General features: G+C 37.6%; 1 protein-coding gene across 3 annotated transcripts in view; it reads right to left on the minus strand.

Moving 5' to 3' along the window:
- Window positions 1–9,444: 9,444 nt before the first annotated feature.
- Window positions 9,445–23,946, minus strand: part of USP12 (ubiquitin specific peptidase 12) — a 40,198-nt gene continuing 25,696 nt past the window's right edge. Inside the window, exons 5-9 of one of the 3 annotated variants that reach the window (XM_071736346.1) lie at window positions 19,646–19,722; window positions 19,363–19,446; window positions 16,778–16,975; window positions 14,174–14,252; window positions 9,445–12,107 (exon numbers count right to left, since the gene is read on the minus strand). In XM_071736346.1, coding sequence (XP_071592447.1) covers window positions 12,006–12,107; window positions 14,174–14,252; window positions 16,778–16,975; window positions 19,363–19,446; window positions 19,646–19,722 — 540 coding nt within the window. In that variant the 3' untranslated portion in view covers window positions 9,445–12,005. The remainder of the gene's footprint in view (window positions 12,108–14,173; window positions 14,253–16,777; window positions 16,976–19,362; window positions 19,447–19,645; window positions 19,723–23,946) is intronic. The other 2 variants (XM_071736356.1, XM_071736366.1) reach the window with 2 other exon arrangements.

Consider the following 23,946-nt stretch of genomic DNA (forward strand, 5'->3'; position numbering starts at 1 on the left):
CAGCAATGGGCACTTCCAGTCCAGAAAGCCAACTGTATCCCTGGTGCACCAAAAGAAGTGAGGCCAGCAGGTTGAGGGAGGTGATTCTGCCCCTGTACTCTGCTTTTGTGAGAGCCCACCTGGAGTATGTGCACTGCTCTGGAGCCTTCAAGACAAGAAGGACATGGCCAGCAAGAGACATTTTAATGATGAATCATGTACCACTTACAGGTGTCCCAGAGGAGTAGCAGGATGAAATTTATAACTCTGTGATACACAGGAGGTCACAGTAAATAATAACAACTCTGTTTTAAAACATGAAAAATGGAAGCCAGGCTATTCTCTGTGATACACGATGGGAGGATGAGAAAGAACCATCATAAATTGAACAGAGAGAAGTTCAGACTCACAAGGAGAACCTTCCACATACAGAACATTCAATCAGTGGCACAGGTTGCCCAGAGACTGCAGAGTCTACCTTGGGTGTTTTCAAGACACAAATGGAAAAAGAACCAACAAACTGGTCTGATCACAGACACTTTAGGAAGGCAATACTGTCTGCTTTTTCACTGTTGGACTCTCCAGAGTAAAAAGCAAATGACAATGGCATGGGCAAGCAATTAAAAAAACATGCCATGGGCAGGCATAAGACAACAGAGAGGGAAATGGGAAACCATCTGCTCCAGCCAGGAAGTCAGAAGCTTGCTCCAAGGTCACCTATTTTCTTCAGAAATTCTCTGTGAAGCCTACTTGCAACCTCATGTGTCTCACTGCTTTTCAGACTAAACTGTTCAGAAGACAACTTTTCTATCTCTAATAGCTCAAATGAAAAAACGTAAATGATTTTTTTTTAGGGAAAAAAAAATAATCCAGAGCATCCATTCCTTCTAAGGATTAGTAAATTATCTGCACATTAAAATACCTCTGCTTCTCCCTGCTTTCATTAAAATCCAGAAAGCTACAAAGAAACTCCCGTGAATATTACCATGTTTGGAACATTAAGCATGCTAAGGGTACAAATAGGCAGAAGGCAACCTTTATCTGGCCTCCTGGTACACATGCAGTAACACCCAGATGCTTAGACTGAAGCCACTGTAGCATGTGAAGCCCCTGAACAACCAAAGCAGCCTCAGATATTTCTGTTGTCTCCTGACTACTCAGTAGCCTGGTGAGCTAAGGGCTCCACCAGGTTGGATCTCCTACCACTGAAGAGCTCAGATAGCAAAATTATGCCCGAGTCCTACACTCTGGGCACCCCACAAACCTTCCCAATGACCTGGGAGACAGGAAAGCTGATTGCTGTCTTATCTCTGCAGCTGCTTCACCACAAATTGGCAAATTCCACAAAGCATTTCGGTTTTCTCAACTTGCTGACTTCTAACAGAATACTTTGCTGAAAAATTCCTATCCAGCTGTAGCTCTGGAGACAAAACTGGACAAATACATTAGGAGCTGAGCCTCTTCAGAAAGTGCCATAGCTCACTACTGGATTTTACCCAGGCCCTTAACAGTTTGATGATCTCCATTCTGTTGTCTCTAATCAGAGAAAGGATGGGATGTGAGAAAGTTGAGGCACATTCCACTGGTGCTCTGACGACCAGGAGCAGCACGATGGCTCTGAGCCAGTATCTTACTGGAAGTTCACACAGGGCTCAGGGCACTGAGGTGTTTACTGTGGCTTGGTAGGTGACCCACTGCACGTTCAACAAGCTGGAACTTCTCCAAATCTCCCTCCTAGAATCTCACTGTTTGCCCAAGCAAATTGTTGGATTGCATTTTTGACACCAAGAGACACGTTTCAACAGAATTAGATTCCCTTTGCTCACAAAGCTGCTCGAGCAGCCCTCCTTCTAGAAGCATCTATCTCTGCCATGAGCACAGCTGCTTTTTGTCACAGCAGCACTCTGAAGCAAAAAATCCCCAATACACAATCAGTCACCAGTGAAATTCCTGATGACGATCGAGTACTTCATGCATCTCATATGTAGTGCTGCCTTGGGAGGGCTGCTTTAACAAGAGAGTTTGAATTCTGTGGCAGAGTGGGATGTTTCTCTGATGTTTGTCCTCCCAGAAGCCAGGCAGAGCCACACCTGCAGCCCCGGGAACGGGGTGTCCCAGCAGCACTGATGCTCCCCCCAGTCAGCACAGCTTGGGAGTCACAGAAGGGGAGTCCCACCATGAGCCCTCAGTTGTCTTTTCATGAAATAATGAGTTTGGATAAATCTGTTCCATAATCAGTGTCTTGGTTTGCCTTGTTCTAGAGTAACACGTGGCAACACTAACCACAGTTTGTATGAAATTCAGATTTTGCACAATGCCAGAACTCCTCTTTGCTTACCAGTTCTAATCCAGCAGCAGAACACCAGATTCAGCTTTTATTCTCAGGACTCTTTGAAAGGACACAGGTACTAGGGAAAGATCAATATTCATATCTGTCAATCAAAGCATCATTTGCAACAAAAAAAACCCCAAATCCTCCAGTCAGCTGCCCATTCTAAATGAGCTCAGAATTGCATTTTATTAATCAACATCACCACTGATGTTTATTTTGATATTTAATCAGACATTCCCCAGAAATACATGTATATATTTATAAAACATTGTAGTTTAGTTTACTTATGTCATAGAAGGGGGCTTTTCTTCTCACACCTGTGCTTATCAAAACCAAAAAGGGTAGGGTTAGCAGTCTCAGAAACCAGAATAAGAACATTATTAATTTTCCAAACATTCTTAATTCAGTTCTGAAGATTTAAAATTCTATATGCAAGAAGAGAGATGTGAAGGAACAAGGTTTGACAGCATTCTTCAACTCAGTTTTAGTTTAAATCCATATTTACTGAGAATATGTTCTGTGAGCCCCAAATGGTATTCTGAAGGGTATCAGAATTTTGGTGGAAGATCTGTGCAATTAACTGGGCACAGTAAAGTTATGAGCAAAGACTGTGTTGAGAAGACTATTTAAAGAAGACAGAACTTCTCTCCCACACATGGCATCTGAAAGCTCTTGCTGTTGGTGTTAGTATTTTTGTATGAAGAGCATTAATCATCCATAAACACAGATCTGTGCTCACAACCCTATTATGCCACACTCAGAACATTCCTAACACGTTGACCATTTCTATTACTAGCTCCAGCAATTTTAAGAAAACTAAGATTTAACAATGCAAAAAATTCTTTTCAGTTACATGGAACAACAGTTCCATATCTGTATTCTATACAGATTTTCACCACCACCTATGAGATGGATTCTTCTGTCTATAAATCAGGCCCAAACTGTCAACTCTGTGTAAAAAGTTAATCTCTCAACTCTGTATTTGTCACCTACATTAAAATGACCTTTACGAAGACACTGATTATGTGGCTCCTTTTCATTTTAGTGCACTTTTACCATTAACACTGAAAAACATATTCAGAAAACAAGTAGAATTTCACTTCACATTGAGGCAACTAACTTCAGGCACTTGCATTTAAAAGGTCTGGTTTTGTTTTCCAGTACAAACATAGCCTGTTTTCCAGTATAAAAGTAGCAGTTTGAATGCATTCATAGTTAGCTGCTGCAGACTGTAAGAATTTGCATGTCTACATTGAACTTACATTTGCATGACTATGTCAAAATGTTTTTAATTCCTTCTCACACTTCAGGAGAAACATTCAAGAACTGACAAGATTTGTAGGAAAAAATTCTCAAATTGGCCATTAGCAAGAGCCAGTAATTTAAATCTAATTATCTAGACATCCACAACAGACCAATCTGCCAAATAAATGGAATGTTAATGTGACAACTGACTTCTAATGTCTGGATTTTCCTTATTGCAACTATAAAAATAAAAGCAGCTATGGGAAACCAGCACTGATATAAGGTGACTTAGAACTTCAATTCACCCAGTTTAATGATCTCTGGGAAGTATTTCTGTAAATTATTAATCACAAAACATCAAACTTATTTTCAATGAAACCATCTCCAGCCTCAAAATTCATGTAGATGTCACTTACAGAATGGGAAAAATGCTTCAATACTTTCCATTTCACCAGAGAAAGTTTTTTGCACTGAGAAGTCATCTGCACTGATTCAGCATCTCCAAGACAATTCTTAGGGAGAGTTATTGCATTTTGAGGATCCATAAGCTCTTAAGAGCACCCAGCAGGTTTGTTCTTTTGAATATTCAAGACCACAAACTTGGAGGACTCCTACGCTATCTGTGGTCCCTATCAACAAAGGCACCTAAAATACACAACTCCTATTAAATTTAATGATTAATTGGACTTTCATAATCTCCTTGCATGGTAATCCCTACAGCCCTTGAGAACCAGATGGAAACACAGTACTGCTCTTATTACTTACATCAACAGCCACCAAATATCAGCAAGTGCTTTCTACCCATGCTCTGCCAGCTATGGAAACTGAAGTCAGAGCATGGTTTAATTAGATATTCTTCACCAGCAGATGCTAAATGCACCTCAGTTAGGAACTACCAAACAGAGAAAGATAGAACAAGGAATTACCTGAATCTGAATCCACCCGGGATACGCCTAAGTCCCAGACTTATGCTTCTGGGACTCCTGGGAGCTCTTTGAACATTGTTGCCTTTCGGTTTCCAAGACTGAGCCAATATTTATGCAGTGAAAGACAAAAATTCCTGTACTGTAACTACTACCACTACTACTAAATTCTTTGTGGAAGTCTTCTCTGGAATCAGCAGCCCTGATGCATGTGGATACACCTGACACCCAGCACCAACACCGGGAGATGCCACTTCTGGACATGCAGGCTGATAATCTGTATAATGCAGATTGTGCCTATCAGACTGCACAAACCACTTTTTCTCTCTCTCTTATTTTTTTTCTTCTATTCTAGTAGAATGATTGCTATTTTTAGAAGATGGCAGGGCTCCAGGGCTTTTTTCCTCTCACTCCTTACCAATAAGCCGTCAGTATGCTAGTTAGTTTTATTCTTTAAAGTTACCAAATTTGGCCAAAATCTATGTTTCACTATTTCATATTCTTTAACAATTACTATTATTCAACACAAAAGCACAAAATTATCAGGCATTGAATTTTTTTTAATGTCCAAGATATTTTTTAACCTTTTTCTCCCACACATTATCTGGCACACAATCCCATAATGAAGAAACAGACAGCTGTAGTAACTTTCGTCTTGTTTCTCCTTCAACAAATTACATTTTTTTTTATATGTAATATATATAAAAACTAACAAGTTGAGGTACTTATCTATGTGTGGAACATCTTGATCTCAACCTGTAGTCCCACTAATACTCTGCAATTCAAAGTTACCAGAGTTTTATTGGAAAAAAAAAAAAAAAAAAAAAAAAAAAAAAAAAAAAAAAAAAAAGAGTGAATATATAGCCCAAATATACCAGAATCGTATCTTTAAAATGGTCTCAATTTTATAAAAAAAAAAAAGATAATGGAAAAGAGCAGTAGTCAGTCTCTTGCAACTGGTTAGCAAGCACAGTCCTGCTGTGTGCAGTTTTTTCCTAGATACTTGCTAAAGGTTCTTGGTGGCTGCTTTGCAAAATCTGTGTCCTGCCAGATTACATTGGGATTAGCAAATACAGTGATACCTCCTGAGTATGTAGCTATTAACAGGCCCCTAATCACAACCTGCTGCTGATTCTGATGGGAGTCTGTGTAACATCACCACACCTCCACACTGAACTCTAAGCAAAGCCAGAAACCATCTGCAGGATATCTTCTACAAAATAAACATTTCCCATTTCAAATACGTGTCTGGTTGTGTAAGTCTTAGGGAGAAACGTTCAATGCCTTTCAGATTCTCCTTAAAAAGAAGAAAAAGATGCAACAAGGTCGCATTTGTTCAATCCTATTACTCTCAAAGAGTGGTTTTTATATTGAAGATTTCACCTGAGAGGGATGAAGATTAGAAGACAAAAACCTCCAGATATTTTCAGTGCAAAAATCTTAATCTCTGACATCCAGCTCAGTAATTTGGCAAATGCTGCCTGTGGCTTGTTATAAAAGGCGGCCTGCCTTGTTATAAAAGATGCAGAGAAAAGACTGACATGAGATAACATTAGGATAATCACTGCCTAGAAACACGAATCAATGTGCATGCATGGAAGTATGCAACTCAAGCTGAATGTTGCTGGATGTCCTGAGATGATTACAGTAACCATTACAATTAGGCAACATTTAGTGAAATAGAGTTGAAGTAACATAACCATCAATCTCAAAGCAGTTGATGTGTATCAGCTTGTGCTATGATGTGATGGCATTAAAATTCTTAACAGCTGATACTTAACAGAACTGATATTTTCAGGCATCCACGGATATTGAATCATTTAATAATGTAACACGCTAATTCAGTACTTGGAGATCTTAATTTTTTTTCTAACCTAAAATCAGTAACAGAAAATACAGAAATGAGTCCTAGTGAATAGCTGAGAGTGCTTTGCTGATCAGACCATTAAACATTATATTCCATTTGATTGGCATAGATATATAAATTATTTCTGGAAGAGAACTCACTAATACAATTATATCAACCTAAGAAATATGTATACAGATGGAAATTTCAAATAGAGGTTTAAATAGCAAATTAAACACATACTCAAAATCTTAATTGATAAACAACAAAAGCCTAGTGTGGCAGAATGTTTTGAGCATTCCCTAAATTCTCCAAACACCAGAAATCTGCATTAAATGTAGTATATTGTCTCGGGAAAATGCTGCTTTTATATCTAGAGTGTGTTAGCAAATAACTGTAAAGCTACTTCTCCATATTTTCTGGCAGATCCTGCTGTGCCTTCCCTCTTCTGGATTACATAAACTGCAGAATGCAGATCCAGGACACCACTGATGATCCTTCTGTAATTACAAGCTCCCTAATGCTGCCAACTTCAGTTCCATACAAATAGTTAGGTAGATAGTACCTTGCCCTTTTCTGAGCCCTTACAATCTCTTATGCAGGCAGCAACCACAAACCATTTGGAGGGAAATAAATAATATAATTTATTTGTGCTTTTGGGACAATATTACTCAGTTAATTTTAAAACTGAAGATGTCTAAAACCAATCCTCCTGATGTATCCAACACATTCTTACACAAGTTCCTCCAAAAGGAATTCATCAACTACAGCATTGGATTCTTAGGTTTAGCCAAATAATTCATTTCCTTGAGAAAAAGAAAAAAGGTAAATGACAGACAATTTTGCAGACACTTTTGAACACAGGCCAAAGTAATCTTATTTCTGCCTCACCACACTTTACCATTAGGACTGGAAACAAGAGATTCCAGAGATCTCTGAATTTAGAAGGTGAAATTGTTTGTATTGGTTTGCATGGTAGTTGACCTGCATAGTTCATTTGTAACAATCTGTAGGAAAGCTGCTGCAAAATTAGCAACCCTTGAATAGAGATTATGTAGAATATTAATTTCAATAATAATTGAGTACTTGAGGGCTTGCATGTGAAGACATTAATATATTATACATTTCATGTTATGCTTTGAGAGGTTAGAGGACTTCGAAGCCTGACAAGACAGAAGCCACGTGCAAATTGCATCATCAAGAGGGAAAAAAAGACTGAATTTCTAAGCACATCTTTCTAAGAACAACCCAGACAAATGTGGTGGGAAATGGGGACAGCTTAGACTTTAAAGCCACTCTTTGAAAGCAAACAGACCACATCTACTTTTAGGGAAAAAAGTCACAAATGTATCTGAATGTAATACTGCAATTGACAGATAATTAAAAAGTACTGAAACTAAGTTTTCTCCTCTTACAGATAAGCTGTACCTGAAGAGATACATGTACTGATGGTTTCATCTATGAATATATCTAAAGGGCTGACAAGCCAGTTTCAAATAACTGCTCTCAGGCAACCTAAAATGAAAAAAAGAAACTGAACTCAAAAATGAAAAAACAAACAAACAAAAAAACCCCTAAAAAACCAAAAACAAAATCCAAAAAATACTAACCAGCCCCCAGCAACAAAACAACCACCACAAGCAAACCACCACCCCTTTTTTGCATCCTCTGCTGCTGATGCATTTTCAACACTTTCTGAGTTTCCACTCTCAGTCTTTTAACCAGAGCTGATACCTGAAACTGAACAAAGGCAGCAGTTGACACGAGATGTCACTTCTTCATGTCTACTTATACACAAAGTTTTGTGTACAAGGGAATTCATCCCCATTCTTCTACAAGTCATGTTGTGCAGGTAGACAACACGCTGTAAGGGACAACTACTCACTTTGAATAAACTGACATGGATTTTTTTGGTAAGGGCAATTGTAAATTTCTGTAGAAAAGGTAAGAAGAAGCAAAAATAAGTAAGTTCCAAATGAAGATTTCGTATATCAAAATCTCTTTTAGTTACAAGGATGAGATTAATAGTAAGTCTACTCATGATCATCTTAAACTCACAGCTGAGAGACTGGACCAAACAGCACAAGATAAAATTCCTTTACCTTTAATGAGGAGATTATGAAATTAACTGGAGGCCTCAGATACTTCAGATTTTAAACTTTACAAACATCACCACAAAAAAGTAACCGAGCAATACAGTCGTTCATCTCTATGATGCAAATAGTGCATATGCAACAGGGCTTGTGGAAACACTGAGACATGGGGAACAAGCCAGAATGTTCTGCCTGGCTTCAAGCTGCTGCTCCAGAAGGATGCAAATCTCCTGTGCATCTTGTATTATACCAGGCAGGTGTCAAAAGCTATGGCAGAAGATCCAAAGTGGTACCATATCCCTATGTGCCAACCCCTGAATGCCACCTAAAGATATGCAATCTGATTTTTAGCAAACTTCTGCAAACACAATTCAATTTAACCATTCAGACATGTACCTCAACACCTAAAAGTCACTATTTTCATGCAGCTAAAGGCTATGGATGGCAGTGGCACAACTACACATATGGCTGGATATGAACTGTTTGTAAAACTGTAAGCAAATACATTAATTACAAACAGTAGTAGATATGCCAAGTGAAGAAAGACTCATACGTGGATATTGTAACCACCTGCACCTTTTCTTCTGATGCTGGGCTCCTGTTCTTTGGTCAATCTCCCTCTTATATTAGTGCTGAAACACTCCTGGTTTCTTTCCTTCTGTTTCCCTTCCCACAAGGTGGCAGCCCAAGAAATCCCTTAGGTAATTTAGCTGCACATTGGACAGCAAAGTCAGGAATGAACAGTATTTCAAAACACTCCCTTCTCTCCTACCTCAGAAACCAACAACTTACTTAAGAATTAATTCTACAGAAGTATACCACCAAAATGTGTCTGGCACCAAAGTATTTTCATAACAACACATCTAAGAAGATACATAATGCAGTGTATTTAAACACACTTCTTCCCCCCATGGCTCGTTCAGTTAGTTTAATGCAGGGAATTCCAGATACTTTTTTGTTTTAAAAACAATGAAAAGCACACAAGGCAGCTGCCAAACCATTCGGGCTTCACAAAGGATCCAGTACTTACCTTTAGAGAACATACTTTATTTAATAGAAGTTTTTTGCTCCAATATACAAAATAGGGGACTGTAGTCCCAATTAACATTTACATAGTTACACAGCAAATCATTTCCACCATTTACAACAACTGACAACTTTTCCACTATCCCCACTGTATTACAGCCAAGAAAAAAAAAAACCTATGATGTTTTACATATCAACCACTTATATTTTTTACTTCCTTGCCTCTTTTCTTTTTGTTTTAAGTTGCAGTTTCTGGTATCAGTTTAATTAAGAACTTACAATTATTTCAGCTGCATTAAAAGAAAAATTAAATACATAATTTGGAATACTATCTCAAAAACCCTATACAAAAAAAAAAAAAAATTCAGTATCTTATAAAAATACATTGCAGGAGTAAAACCAGTGATACAACAAAAATGTTTTACATTTTGTTAGGGTATAAAAGATTTAGCAACTAGCCTTAGCTTTTAACAACACAAAAAAAAAAAAAAAAAAAGAAAAAACCCCATTCCATTTTCAATTAGCAAAAAGTAATGTGACAGTTCTTTTACAATACTGTACCTTTAGTATGCAAAAGACTTCATCGTTCTGTCATGCACCATTATCCAGCTGATTCACCCCTTAGAAAAGGGATGAATCCCACAGAAAGCTGAAAAAAGGTTTTAAAATTATTTGAATCCTTTAAGAAAAATCCAATCATATTTTCTGCATCTCTCGCAATATTTAAGTTTTACTTTACAATGCTGGTAGCTTAACCACTATATATAATTTTCCATAAAAGAATTTTAGCCAAACCAAGGCTTTAGAAACTTTGCATTTTACAAAAAGTAATTTGTTACAGTATGACCGTTGCTAAATAGCCCAATTAATTTTGTGACCCAGTTAAAGATTTGTTCAACTGAAAGAATAGGTGAAGTCATTTCCTGAGCTAAAAGATACAGCTAAGTAAATAGTTATAGCAGCAGACAGGAGACATTCTTTTTAGAAGTTGTAACAGTATCAATAAAATAACCTTAGAAAGCTACAATAACATAAAAATCACAAACTGAAGGGGGAGTGACAAGGACACCCAAGGCCTGATTGCCATAACCTGGAATGCACATCCCATGACTTCCCATAAGTTACATTCAGCTACTGTCAAACAACATACTGGTAAGCAGAATAATGTCAAACCACAATAGTTCACATTTCTTACAGACCAGGTGTTTTGTCAAGATTTAATTCTGAATTCTGTTTCATAAATCTAGAGCAAATTAACTGCTTAGTTTCAGAAACTGCCACCCTATGGGACTTCGGTGTTTCAAAGGAATGTGGTATCTTTGGTCTTGTGAAACTCCAAGCCTATTTCTTTTTCCAGCTCACATATAATTTATACTTTAGACCTTGAGTAGTTTTTAAGATAGTTACCCATTCCATTGGAAGTGGAAATTGACCCACTTTTAGGAGAGCAACTAATATTCTGAAAAGTTTGTTGATCCAAGTAATTCTAATTTGCTTAGAGTATGAAACCTTAACAAATTATTAAAGAACTAGAAAGACCAGTATACCACCACTGCACCATCATTTTCCTATGATATGTCCTCTTAAAGTCTTCTATGTAATAAATCAGGTTTTTTTCATTTATTAATGGAAAGAAGATATTCAAATTTAATTAAACAAAGTACCTCACTTAGATACCAGTTCCTCCAGAAGGAAATCTCTCTTCTGTGTTATTAATCTTTTACAGACATCGTAGGCATTGTTTATGGAATTTATATTGGCTCTTCTATAACATTTAAACATAATTATTTTTATTTCAAATTAATATATAAAATCTCGAATACTTGTTAGAATAAAGGACAATACACAAGATCCTAAGTTACAATAATTTATAAATAAAAATAAACTCTTACAAACCAAATCGTTCCCCATACGGAGATTAAAATCTTGACTGATTGTTCCTGATCATATATTATAAATAGTTTAAGCTTCTTCAGAGAAGCAAAACGCACTTGCCTCCCCGACACCACTTTACATCTTCACTTAACCTACGACCATCAAGAAGGCAATTGTGTTGGGCCCAGATATATCTTCTCCCTCACATGCTAACCCTTCCAACCTCATTATGTTAAACTTCAAGCACAAGAAACTAAGTTCACAAAGAGTCCTTTACCTTTTATGCACAAAGTCTGTATAAAATACAGTTTGCTATCGCTCCTATTGCACCAACGTGGCAGTGCAGTTAGAACCTGATTCAGATTCCACTGAAGTCCATGAAAGGTTCTCCAGTGACCTTAATGGGCTCTGAATTAGGACCATACAGTATAATAAATGGAAAGCTCCTGCAAGAGTGGCTGGTATCTCTCTTTTTGCTTATCGGGTGCAGTGGAGATGTGTAGTCAGCATGATACCTGAGCAAATTAAATTCAAATGATACAAAGAATCCCAAACACTTTGCTTAGTTGTGTGCAAACTGTGCTACTGCCCCTGGAGCTCCCTGCTTTCCTTTTTTTCAGTGCTTGCTCCATTCCAAGATAGAGAAGATGTGAGGCATAAACATCTCTCTTCACTGTAGCTCCCCCTCAATCCCGAGACTGATAGAAGAGGATGTAACCAGACTCTGAGTTCTTCGAGATGTCTGATGTTAACCCGTAGAATTCTTCAATAGCTTGTGCATCAATTTTCTGTATGTAAAAACCCAAACAAGTAAAGTTAAGAATTTTTTATAAGTATAATACATGGCATTAAGTTCCACTCTAAAAACTATCGTCGAATAAAGATAACTTTCACATAATTACATAAGCTAATCCAAATATTTTTAAAACTTGTTATGTTTTGATTTCCCCTCTGCCATCGACTGCACAGAGGGCAGCAGAAATACATTTTAAGTATTATGTGAACCTACCAGGAGTGAAACCTTACATGCATTGTTTGCATGAATTTCACACAGAAAAGTTTTTAAAACAACAATATACCATTGAGACTTTAAATTCAATATGAATTGAATATAAGTGCACACTGTCATTTCTACATCTAAGCAGTGTAAGCCAGTCGAGTGCAGAGAAGAATAAGGAGAAGGCAGAGAATGAAGGCTGTTTTCAATGGTTTTTTTTACACAGAATGTTTCCCTGTGACTGTTAGCTTGGAAAGCCTCTTATAACCAGGATTTGTGGAAAGGTGCAAAACACTCCATTAAGAAGATGAAAAGAATATTGTCTGGCTTTCACTGCCATAGTTTTCACCTACAGAAGAAACTGAAAGCAAGGTCTTTTGCCACATTTTAAATCAAGGGCAATCAGGCTATAACCAATAAAAAGGTTATATATGTACATATTATATATATATATGCATTTTTCTTCACTTAGGCCTGTTTTATTTAATTTTATTCCAATTTAATTTGGAATAAAACCTCTCTCAGCAAATAGTGAACATTCCAACTTGATGAACCATGGGCCTAAAAGTCAATTAGATGTTTTCAGACGCTTCTACAAATAAAATTATTCCTCCTTCCTCATTAGAAGGGCCAAGAGGAAAAAAAAACCAACATTAATGCCAGGTGTTACTCCTTTGGAACTGGAGAGATTGTCCTTGATGTTTGTGACATGATATGAGATCTGCTGCAGCTCTTCCTGTTTTCCCCAGAAGAAAGTGAACTTTAGAGCCTATTGAGATATTTCAATTTACTGGTTATCTTGATAAGGCACAGAGGCAATTCCAGTAGCTCTGTGTATTTCCATATTTGTCATTTCCTATGTGAAAAACTATCCACAATGTGTTAAGGATGTCTTCAACATCCTTAACTCATCCTGCCAATTAACAATGTGAGACCAATACGTGTTTCACTTATTTTTCTTCTTTTGAGTTATACAGTTCTTGTGTATTGTAATGCAAGTGTAAAACTATTTGTTTTATAGATTCAATTAATTAAAATAAAGGACTTGGAGAGCACAATCATAGTTTTGTTCATGCATAAGCATAGACAAGAGGAAAAAAGGAAGATGATAGAACAACAAAACCCGAGATTACATTAGGACAACAGCAGTGTCTGCTCTTTCTCCCAATAAAGAATAAAAGATAATGGATGAAACAGAAAGATGAAGTAAAAACTGATGAATGTAATTTTGCTGTTCCAAGAAGTTAGCTAGAAAGCTTTTTTTTTAAATAATAAGAATTCCTGGAAGCCTTGCTAATATTAGCAAGAATACCACCAGAAGCAAAAGGCCCCTGTTTCAGGAATTAACTTTTAAATTTTTGGGTTAAATCTCTAAAATCTGAACTTTCTTCCTATTTTGGTGTTTGTTACAACTTCATCTGAAACAATCCAGGATACTTGATAAAGCAGACTACCAGAGTAATCCATTCCATTAAATCATAAGCTCCTAGAAAATATGAACAAATGGCTTGCTCAAAAAAAAATTGTCCCTAGAAAAGAATCCCAGTAAAATCAATATATGTCTCTCTTCATCTGCCATGTCTTCTGGCTGCAGAAATAGCTTATTCAACACAAGTGAAAGTGGCCATAAACAAAGGAGCTTATTTTTAAAAGTATAAAACTAAAATGCAATTCATAGCATTGTACATTCAAATTGTAAAAGCACAGCTCTGCACTGTTATTCCCCATTTATGACTGGGGTTGAAACTTCTTGTCATTATCATACCAGTGCTTTTACTTTAAGTAATATTATACAAAAGGGAGGTGCATGTGCTCTGGGTGATGTAAGAAAGAAGGCAAGGGTTACACAAAGCTTACCTCAACAATATCATCATCAAAAAGCAACCAAAAATCGTGACTCTTCACTATTGCAATATAATGTCCTCTGTTAGGGCCACTGTAAAATAAAATTAGAAAAGATCACAGAAAATAATATGTATGTATTTACAAATGTATTTATTATTTTTTCTTGTAGAAAAGCAATACTTGGACATGGTTAATTGGCTGGTGATGTTGAGCTGACAGTTGGACTTGATGATCTTACAGGTCCTTTCCAACCTTAATGGTTCTATGATTCTACTTGAGAGTAATTAAAATGGTTACCAGTACAATTTCTATTTAAATATTTCTTTTTTGCCCTCTACTTTTATCACCTTCATCATAATAAGGTCTTACTTATCTCTACTCCTAGTAATGTGCTAAAAAAAAGATTAAAACTTCAGGCACTGAAAATATACATGATTTTTTTTAAATAAGTGAGATTAAGAACACATTCTGATATTTCACAGGGACAAGAAAGATACCAAACTATTTTCAATCTTCTGAAAGGAAAATCTGTAGAGCTGCTATTCATTTACAGGCTCAGTCATGAATCTCTTTATCTGGTCTTAAACAAAAACTGAATTAAACTGGCAGCCTCAAGAATCCTCACAGCAATGAGAAGGGCTCCAAATTAAATTAGAACTGTTAGAATGCAAAGCTCTTCAGTTTATGGCTCACTAGAAATTTCTCCAAAACTATGATAAAAATCCAAAACTTTAAAACTGTGTTCTATTTCTAATCAGATTTCAAATAAAGAAATAACATTTCCTGAAATAGCTGAACCTTTTGAATGTGGACAACTAGTTCAAGGAGTTCTGGAATTGTCTGAACTGGCTAAAAGTACTCATACAATTTTTATGTCTAGATCAGGGAGGGAAGGTTTCCATCTTTGAAGGGCACATCTGTGCACCAGATTGCATAACCAAATGAAAACAGGGTTCATAGCCTTCCACAGCTCTGAGAATGGATAAGTTTCCAAGACAGCAGCTTGAATGAAGGAGAAAGAACTGGTGAGAACTGGACAGAAGGGTCAGAAATAGACTGGTTCTCTTTTCCCTAAAATCCAGAAAAAGAGTGTCCCAGAAGACTATGGAACAAAAAGCCCGTAGTCCTTATTTTCCAAAACTGTCCTGACCAACTTGAGATCCAGGCACCTAATCACAGGTCTCCCTTGGGAAGAATGGGGGTGGAACAAAGGGCAGGAACTGGCAACTTGAAGCCAGGTCTAATATTTGAGGGACTTCAAGAAGTTGGAAGAACGGGCTAATAAGAGTCTCATGAGGTTTAACAAGCATGAATACAAAGTCTTGTGCCAAACTAACTCCATCCAACAGCACCAGCTGCAAATCAGCTGGGTGGCTGGGCCAAGAAAGTGAACAAGATGAGGCAGCAGGGCATCATTTTGGTGAGAGGGAGGACTGAGGGCATGCAGGGCTGTGCTGTAAGAGCAGAGCTGACACTGAAGTGATGATAATCCCCACCACTCTGCATTCTGGGACACAGAACTGGTCATGGAATCCCAGACATGACTTTGCCTATTTAAGAAAAAGCCTGATAAACTGGAGGATGCCCAGGGGCAGGCCACTATGTTTGTCAGAGGGCTACAGCACCAGGTGGATGAAGAGAGGCCGAGCAAGCTGGCTCCATTCAGCCTGGAGAAGACTAAATGAGGAATCACACCACTGTCTTTTACTACCCACGAAGGAAAAGTTATAAAGAAATCAGAACCAGGCTCTTCTCAGAAAGGCACAGTAAAAGAAAAAGAGGCAGTGATCACAAAGTGTAGCAAGGGAAATTATGACCTGATATAAAGAAAGAAAAAAAAAAAATCACTGTGAGAACTTTTCTGGACTGGAACTAATTGTCCAAAGAGGCATGACTAGTATTCTTAGTCATGAAACTGAGCACAGTGCAACCTAATCTGATGTCAATGCCAGTGCTGCTTTGAGCTTTTAAGCAGCTGACCTAAAAATGCAAATTATTCTATGATTCTATATGTTAACTCACTATTTCCCACTTCAGGGCTTTTATCTACCAATCAGCTGTCGCTAGAGCAGCCCTGATTTTAGGACATGAAACCATAAGAACATTTGTTGCATATAGCAAAATCAAATACAAATCTAATAGTCATATTTTGATAGCAAGGAAACAAAGTAATCAATAAAATTCATAATTTATGGATATATTTCAGAAAACATTGCTCAAGCCTCCATAAAAGCCCACCCTAAGGGAAATATTTTATAAAGAAATATGGTTTATAATGTTTCCCTTCCTCAGAAACTTTTTTTCATAAATGATCTTTAAATGCTATTGCAGTTACATGATACTGCATATTTTGTGGGTTTTTAAAATCATTGTTAAGTTCATACAAAGATCCATCACTTTAAATACACTGTAATCACTTTCCACAAAGAACTATCATAGCAAGAAAGCCATATATTCTGTTGGGATTAGCACCATGTCCCCTCAATGCTGTCTTTCCTCAGAAACTTTCCTTTTAAGAGGTCTTAAATCCAGTAACAGTTACTTAATACCGAGTGTTTTGTTCAGAAATATAGTTAAACTTACACAAAAACCCCTGTCATAAAATAGAGTTTTTACCTTCCACAATGAACTACCACAGCAACAAGGTCATACATTCTGTCAGGATTGGTGGCATCTCCTGAGGTGTTAAATAAACGAAGCTCTAAAGGAAAAACTACTCTATAAGAGAGTTTTGTATATCGATGCAGCTGATCCATGTACTTAAATCTTTTCAAATGGAGAGCTAGAATCATAGGCAGCTTTTTCACTTTCATCCTAAAAAAAAAAACCAACAAAACAAACCAACAAAAAGTATTTCCAATACACAGCAAAAACATCCAATTCATATCAACAAGCAGGGAAGCTGTCTTACTGAAGTTTTTAAAAATTTTTGCAAGCATTAAAAGAAGTTCGAATAACAACCATTTAACAAGTGCTGAATGTGTCCTGTGTTGCTAAGCTAAAAGTGGTTTTTAACATTTGAGAGAACTGCAAATGTATTTAAAATAATAATCTATAATAAGAACAGCCACGATGAACCCACATAACAATTTAGATACGATGACTGTAGAGCACAGAACTCAATTTTTAAACACATCTCCCCAAAGCTTTCTTGAGTTCCCAAAGGAAAACCTAGATCTACCTTGGTATACAGTAGAGGCTTTGCAACAAAGTTGTTCCAGAGACCCTATTCCAGTTGAATTTCTCAGTAAAGTAGCCAAGTCGAACAAAATTTTTAAAAACAGCCTTGTTACAGCATTTTGTTACACATGCATTATTCCAAGTTTTCCTATCAAGCCATTCATTTAACATTGCCAAGGGATACAAATAGCCCACTGTTACTCACCTCACTTCACACTACTCAAACAAGATAGATAATGCTCTAGCACACCAATTTTCTACAAAAGTGCCAGTTATTTTATAGCAGTCAAAGCCAGAAAGCAATAATCCAGTCTTACTGAGGGCTCACTGGCCCCTTTCCCAAGTCTGAGGTACTGGGCACTCCCATCAGTGCCTACAAATCCTCATCACCCAACTACAGCTGGCCTGGCAGCAAACAAATTGCCATCTCTGGGCAATAAATTTGCCCATACTGACAGGGCAACCCAGCTCCTAGGCCCAGCTCATTGGCCCTAGATCAGCACTGTGCTGAATTTTTCAAATCATCTTCAGCCCTGAAAGGCAGCTCAAAAGTCTCAACAACATAGTCCATGTTTCAGCCATGCCTACTGTGACTGCATTTTCAGAACGTCAGGAAATATGTTTGTACAAGACAATTCTTTTGTAAAAGATAAAGGGCTGGGGACAGAATCCTTAAGAAATCATCTTCCTTCCCTTTTTCTCATTAAACTTAGACTGACAGTAAACTGTAGGAAATCCTGCTACACTGCAAGGAAAGTAGGAAATGAATCAAGCTGGAGAAGAGCAGAAAGATGACAGAAGCAACTATTTTTAGGAAGAGTTACATTTTTATTATGTTACTGAGATAGGGATATGATTTCTGCTCTATTTCTTTTTTCCAAATAGAAATTCTCCTCTTATAATGCAATTGTGTTTGATAATAGGAGCTCTTCCACTGAAAATGACATTCAGTACAACACCTTTGCTAACTGAGTAGACACTATCACAGATAAGCCCCATGTTACAGAGATGAAAGAAAATTACAACTGTCCTGTAACTGAACTTAAGCCCCATATGAAAAACAAAATATAAACAAAAAGAGCTGTGTTTTGCCAATATGCCTACAGTGGAGGGTTATGTCAACACAGCTTATATTGGTTAGGGATCACATCACCTCCCATCCAGAAAAGGAGCTAAGGCAATAGAAAACACAACAGGGCAGCCTTGGCTTTGCACACCAATTAGTAAGATTAGAATACTAGTAAAGGCAGACTTTGCAGATGAGATACACCAAAAGCCAAGTGCTGAATCTATGATCAACAAAAGAACCAGAATCAGTGCTATAAGCAGTAGAGCAATTCAGTGTTATCATCTCTTCAGTTCTCTATAAGCAGCCAAATCTTTCTCAGGTACTAATATCACACAGCACACAAAATCAGAGGGTTTTTTAAAGTGTAAACAACACTAGAAGGATTATTAGGCAGACAAGGATTGTTTTAAAACGTAATGAACTTCAGGCTTCCACTGAGCCTCTGATGCTTTTCAGAACTGTCAAGCAGAAGTCTTGCATGATGAATTATGCACTACTAAGAAACCAGTAATTCAGCTAACAAAAAAAAAGTTACAAGCCTCATTCTGACTGAATCAGACATAAACTGGTATCAAACCGATTCTGACAGAAACTGGAAATAATATTTTATTACCAAGACAAAAACAAGTTTAAAAAGTCACAAGAAATCTGTGTCTTTTCATCATCATCCATAATCTTTGATTTTACCTTGTCTTCTAAACTTATTTTTGGTCTTAACACCATTCTTCTTGTTGGTAAAATGAATGATTAAAAGTAATGCAATGAATTCAAGCAAGAGGGATGCAACAGGTTACTCTTTAAGTGGAAGGAAAGTGAGACAAGTGAGAAAAAAAGTGAGAAAAATTACAGGAAAAAGAAAGCTCTCCCCCTGCTTCATACACACACACAAGGACATAAAGACTGCTTTCATTATATGCATGGATTATTTTTTTCCTTCCTCAGCCTGAGGTACCTTTTATGTGCTTCTTGTTTACTGCGACATTCTTCACAATAATATTTGTATTCACTGCACAGAGTTTCTGTATTGCTGAAACCCCTGAATAAAAAAAAAAAAAAAGAGAAATGCTATAGATACTAATTCCTTATCTGAAATACACATACAAACATGTACAATATAAACAATTTTATACTCTTAAGTCTACAAAAGCTAAAATTTGCTAAGCTTTTCATTTTATTCCTGCTTTTTAGATTAACGATGAAAGACAAATTAACAAAATTTAGATCTTTGTACTTACCTTAAACAATGAGTGATTGAAGTATTCTGTTCTACATCAACTGAGAGGTCTAAGAAGTCTTCATCTTTGCTGCTTATCTGCAGGAAAAAAAAAAAAGAGTCAGAAGTTTATAGTTACAATTAGTTACACTAGTTTGAATTATAGAATGCCAGGTTGGAAGGGACCTCAAGCATCATCTAATCCAACTTTTCTAGATAGGATCACAGTTTAGATGAGGTGGCACAGAATCCTGTCAAGCTGAGTCTGAAGTGTCCAGTGTTGGAGAATCTACCACTTCCCTGGTGAGATTATTCCAATGTCTAACAGTTCTCATAGTGAAAAATTGTTTTCTGGTGTCTGATTGCTGTATTCTCAGGACTAACTTGCACCCATTGCCCCTCATCTTCTCCATGTGACTTCTTGTAAATGGGAGTCTCCATCTTCTTGGTAGCCACCAAGCTACCAAGAACAGCAATAAGGTTTCCTCCCTTCTTTTCTCCAGGTTGAACAAATCCAGTTCTCTCAGCCTTTCCTCATATGGCAGGCTTCCCAGTCCTCTCATCATCTTTGTGGCCCTTCTCTGTACCCTCTCCAAATTGTCCCCATCTTTTTTGTGTAGAAGAGACCAGAACTGAACACAGTATTCCAGGTGTGGCCTGTGTCAGATGACTAAATGGTATGATGACTTCTTTGCTTCTGCTGGTAATGCCCTTGTTGATGCACCCCAGCATGTTGCTGCTGCAGGGACCCCAGGTCCCTTTCCACAGAGCTACTCTCCCTACTCTCCAGCCAGGTGGATCCCAGTCTGTGCTGCACTCTTGGGTTATGTTTTCCCAGATGCAAGACCTTACACTTGTCCATGCTGAACTTCACAGGGTGCTTGTTAGCTCACTCCTTCAGCCTGTCCAGGTTTTTCTGGAAAGTGGTTCTCCCTCTGGAGTATCTACTTCCCCACTCAACTTGTGTTTTTTCTACAGAATTCATCAGGGTGCACTTGATCCCAACCTCCAGATCAGTTATGATGATATTAAACAGTGCTGAGCCCAAAATCATAGAATCACAGAATCAGCTGGGTTGGAAGGGACCTCAGAGATCATCAAGTCCAACCCTTGATCCACTACTGCTGCAGTTACCAGACCATGGCACTGAGTGCCACATCCAGTCTCTTTTTAAATATCTCCAGGGATGGAGAATCCACCACTTCCCGGGGCAGCCCATTCCAATGCTTGATCACCCTCTCAGTAAAGAAATTCTTTCTAATGTCCAACCTAAACCTCCCCCGGCACAACTTGAGACCGTGCCCTCTTGTCTTGCTGAGAGTTGCCTGGGAAAAGAGACCAACCCCCACCTGGCTACACCCTCCTTTCAGGGAGTTGTAGAGAGTGATGAGGTCTCCCCTGAGCCTCCTCTTCTCCAGGCTGAACAGCCCCAGCTCCCTCAGCCTCTCCTCATAGGATCTGTGCTCGAGTCCCTTCACCAGCCTGGTTGCCCTCCTTTGGACCTGCTCCAGGACCTCGATATCCTTCCTAAACTGAGGGGCCCAGAACTGGACACAGTACACAGTACTTGAGGTATACATCAATCCCTGGGGGTCCCCACTTGTGACCAATTGCCAGTTTGAAAAAGAAATATTTACCACCACTCTGAGTGTGCCCTGTCAGGCAGCCCCCCACCCACTGCACAGTCCACTTGCCTAGACCCTAACACACCTATCAGTTTGCCTCTGGTTTCCACTATCATTTTCTGTTGACAGAATGCATCTTTTACCTTACAACAGCCTTCAGGTTTTTTTACAAATGGCCTGTATATTTTGTGAAATAGAAATTTCAGAGATTTGCTACATCTAGTTTTGTTCAGAAAGAGGAAGGAAGTGTCTACATGTCTGCGGGGGTATAAAATGCCAGTTGTCATTGGGCTGTGATTTCAGCTCAACAATATTAATGCCAAGTTCCTTCTATACCACACTCTTTTCTAAAATAAATTACAATCACTAGGATTCTTCTATTTAGTAGTTTCACCTCTGCTCTTTCCCTATGACTTGCTCCAACTGAAAGTTATGTATTTACATATGACAGTGTCCCTAAGAAGGAGCACAAATATTTTGAATCCTCTTCCTGGCTAGATTCATAAATGAGCAGCAGATAGCAAATTTGTTGGTAAATGAAAGCCTGGGAGTTGGTCTGATAGAGGCAAAATAGTACATAGCCATAGCCTAAGAACAATTAAAAAAGAAAATTCTAGAAGTAGAGAATAAATTTGATCACAAATCCTGAAAAATAGTGGTGATAGAAATCCCTAGCTAATTAAAAGAATTAACTATGATATTAAAAAGCCTAGGAAATGGCAATCTGCAATCTTAACTTTTTTTTGCTGGTGTTTCCTACTACTCAGAGACAGTCAGTGCCACTGAGGAGAATGTCCTCTGCCCTTTATGGCTCCTAATTATACAAGTAAATGCTTTCAGCAAAGATTCCTGGCTGGAGTTTCTTGATCGAAAGTAGGAAAAATTAAACAGCTACAGGTGAACTAGTGTAAGTTTACCTTTAAAACATGAAACTTATGTTGCTTTTCAACTCAATAAAAATTGGAAAGTTGTTCTCTGATCATCAAGAGATGAAATACACACAGTTCCCAAGAGCAGCATACGGGGCCAATAAAAAGAAAAATATAGGTGGTCAAGACAATTATTTTAGAGACTTAATAGAGACTTTAGAGACTTTGCCACTGGGCAAATCCAAAAACTTAATTTCATAAGTTAAAAGCTTCTGTTAACACCTACAAGAGGACTGGGCAAGGATTTCTTCCACTCTTGTGGCTAATCTTTCCAAGAATAAGCATAGATGTTCAAAAGATATCATGCAAGTAAATGACATATTTTAGATTCTGAAGTGTAACATTTATACTTTTAAATGGATAACAGAATATATATGGAGAACTTCCAAGGTGTTTTTAGGGTTGAAAAAAAAAAGCCATCTTGATCTTCTGCTTTCAGAGATGTCCTATGGTTTGGGTGTGTAGACAATTGTTTGAAATATCCCATTACAAGTCACTTTTGGACTTGAGTTTGTAACACTAAGAACTCTGGTGGAAGTAAATCATCTTAGCCTAGGGATTAAGAACAGCTAAGGGGAAAAAAATCACTTCTAGAAAATAGTCTGCTGCAGTCTTCAGCTCAGACAGCTAGAATTAAGTAGTCACATGATAAGTGTTATTCAGACATGCAATTAGTCAGTTCTTCCTCTCGGTGTAATCAAAGAAGATTCCATGAACCAGTAAAGATTCCATGGGTAGCTTTATCCCATACAGGAGCTGTGGGAGAAGATGGAAAAGAAGAAAAGGATGTGTTGTACACGGTTAAAAAGGAGATTACTATGGAAACCAGAAGTTCACAAAAAGATCATGAAAAGGATCATGAAAAAACATATTTTGAGAGAGTACAGAAGTGGATTTTTTCCATTTAAATTGATAATTTTTAATTTTTGATAACTCCTAATTTTTAATATTTTGAATATTAGTATTCAAACAATATATTTTTTTCCCAACATTGACTCATCCTTTTTTAATAATAATAAAAAACGTCATTTTAAAAGTCACACTCTAACTAGCCCCCCTCTCCCCTGCAGTGGTTCTGTTTCAAACAAACATCACTAAGTTCCTAAGACTGTAGTCATCAACGCTATATATTTCACTCATCTATAGAATTAAGAAGAGATTGACACAGCCAAAAAACCTCACCACCTGCAGAATCAAGCCCTAATAGATTCAAAAAGCCATCTGAGTGGACATAAGAGCATCTCAATGATAGTGAAGGGCTTGGGTGTTCCAATAGTCTGGTTAAAGAGGATGCTATGTTGTTCTCACATTGTGGTCATAACTTGAAACTAAACAGCTCAGCTGTACTCTGATGACCAATGCCACCCAGACCAGAAAACTCAGAAGCCTAACACTCACAGAATCTCTATTTCTTTCAGACTGACATTTCACTAGTGAATGTGAATCAGCTCACTGACAAAGCTTTTTCATCTGGAGGCTCCCACGTGTGCTAAGACAGAAACTGTTTTTTAAATGAAGCTGAAACTAAGGGCATGATTTATTTTGGTCGTATAAAAAAAGGGGAAAGAAAAAGTAGGGCACAGTTAAGGCTACTATAATCCTCACGAAAGAGAGACCACTGAAATTTGCCTTATTGCCTTCTCCCAGTCCAAAGCAGAAATGAGCCAAAGAATTTTATGCCTCATTAAGACATTTGAACACAAGAGCTTGACTATCAACTGGAGAAAAACATTACCAATATGTTTGGTGCTTTTGATCCATGACAATTT

Source organism: Heliangelus exortis, chromosome 1 (genome assembly GCF_036169615.1).
Source record: "Heliangelus exortis chromosome 1, bHelExo1.hap1, whole genome shotgun sequence".
In the NCBI taxonomy this organism is placed as follows: domain Eukaryota; kingdom Metazoa; phylum Chordata; class Aves; order Apodiformes; family Trochilidae; genus Heliangelus; species Heliangelus exortis.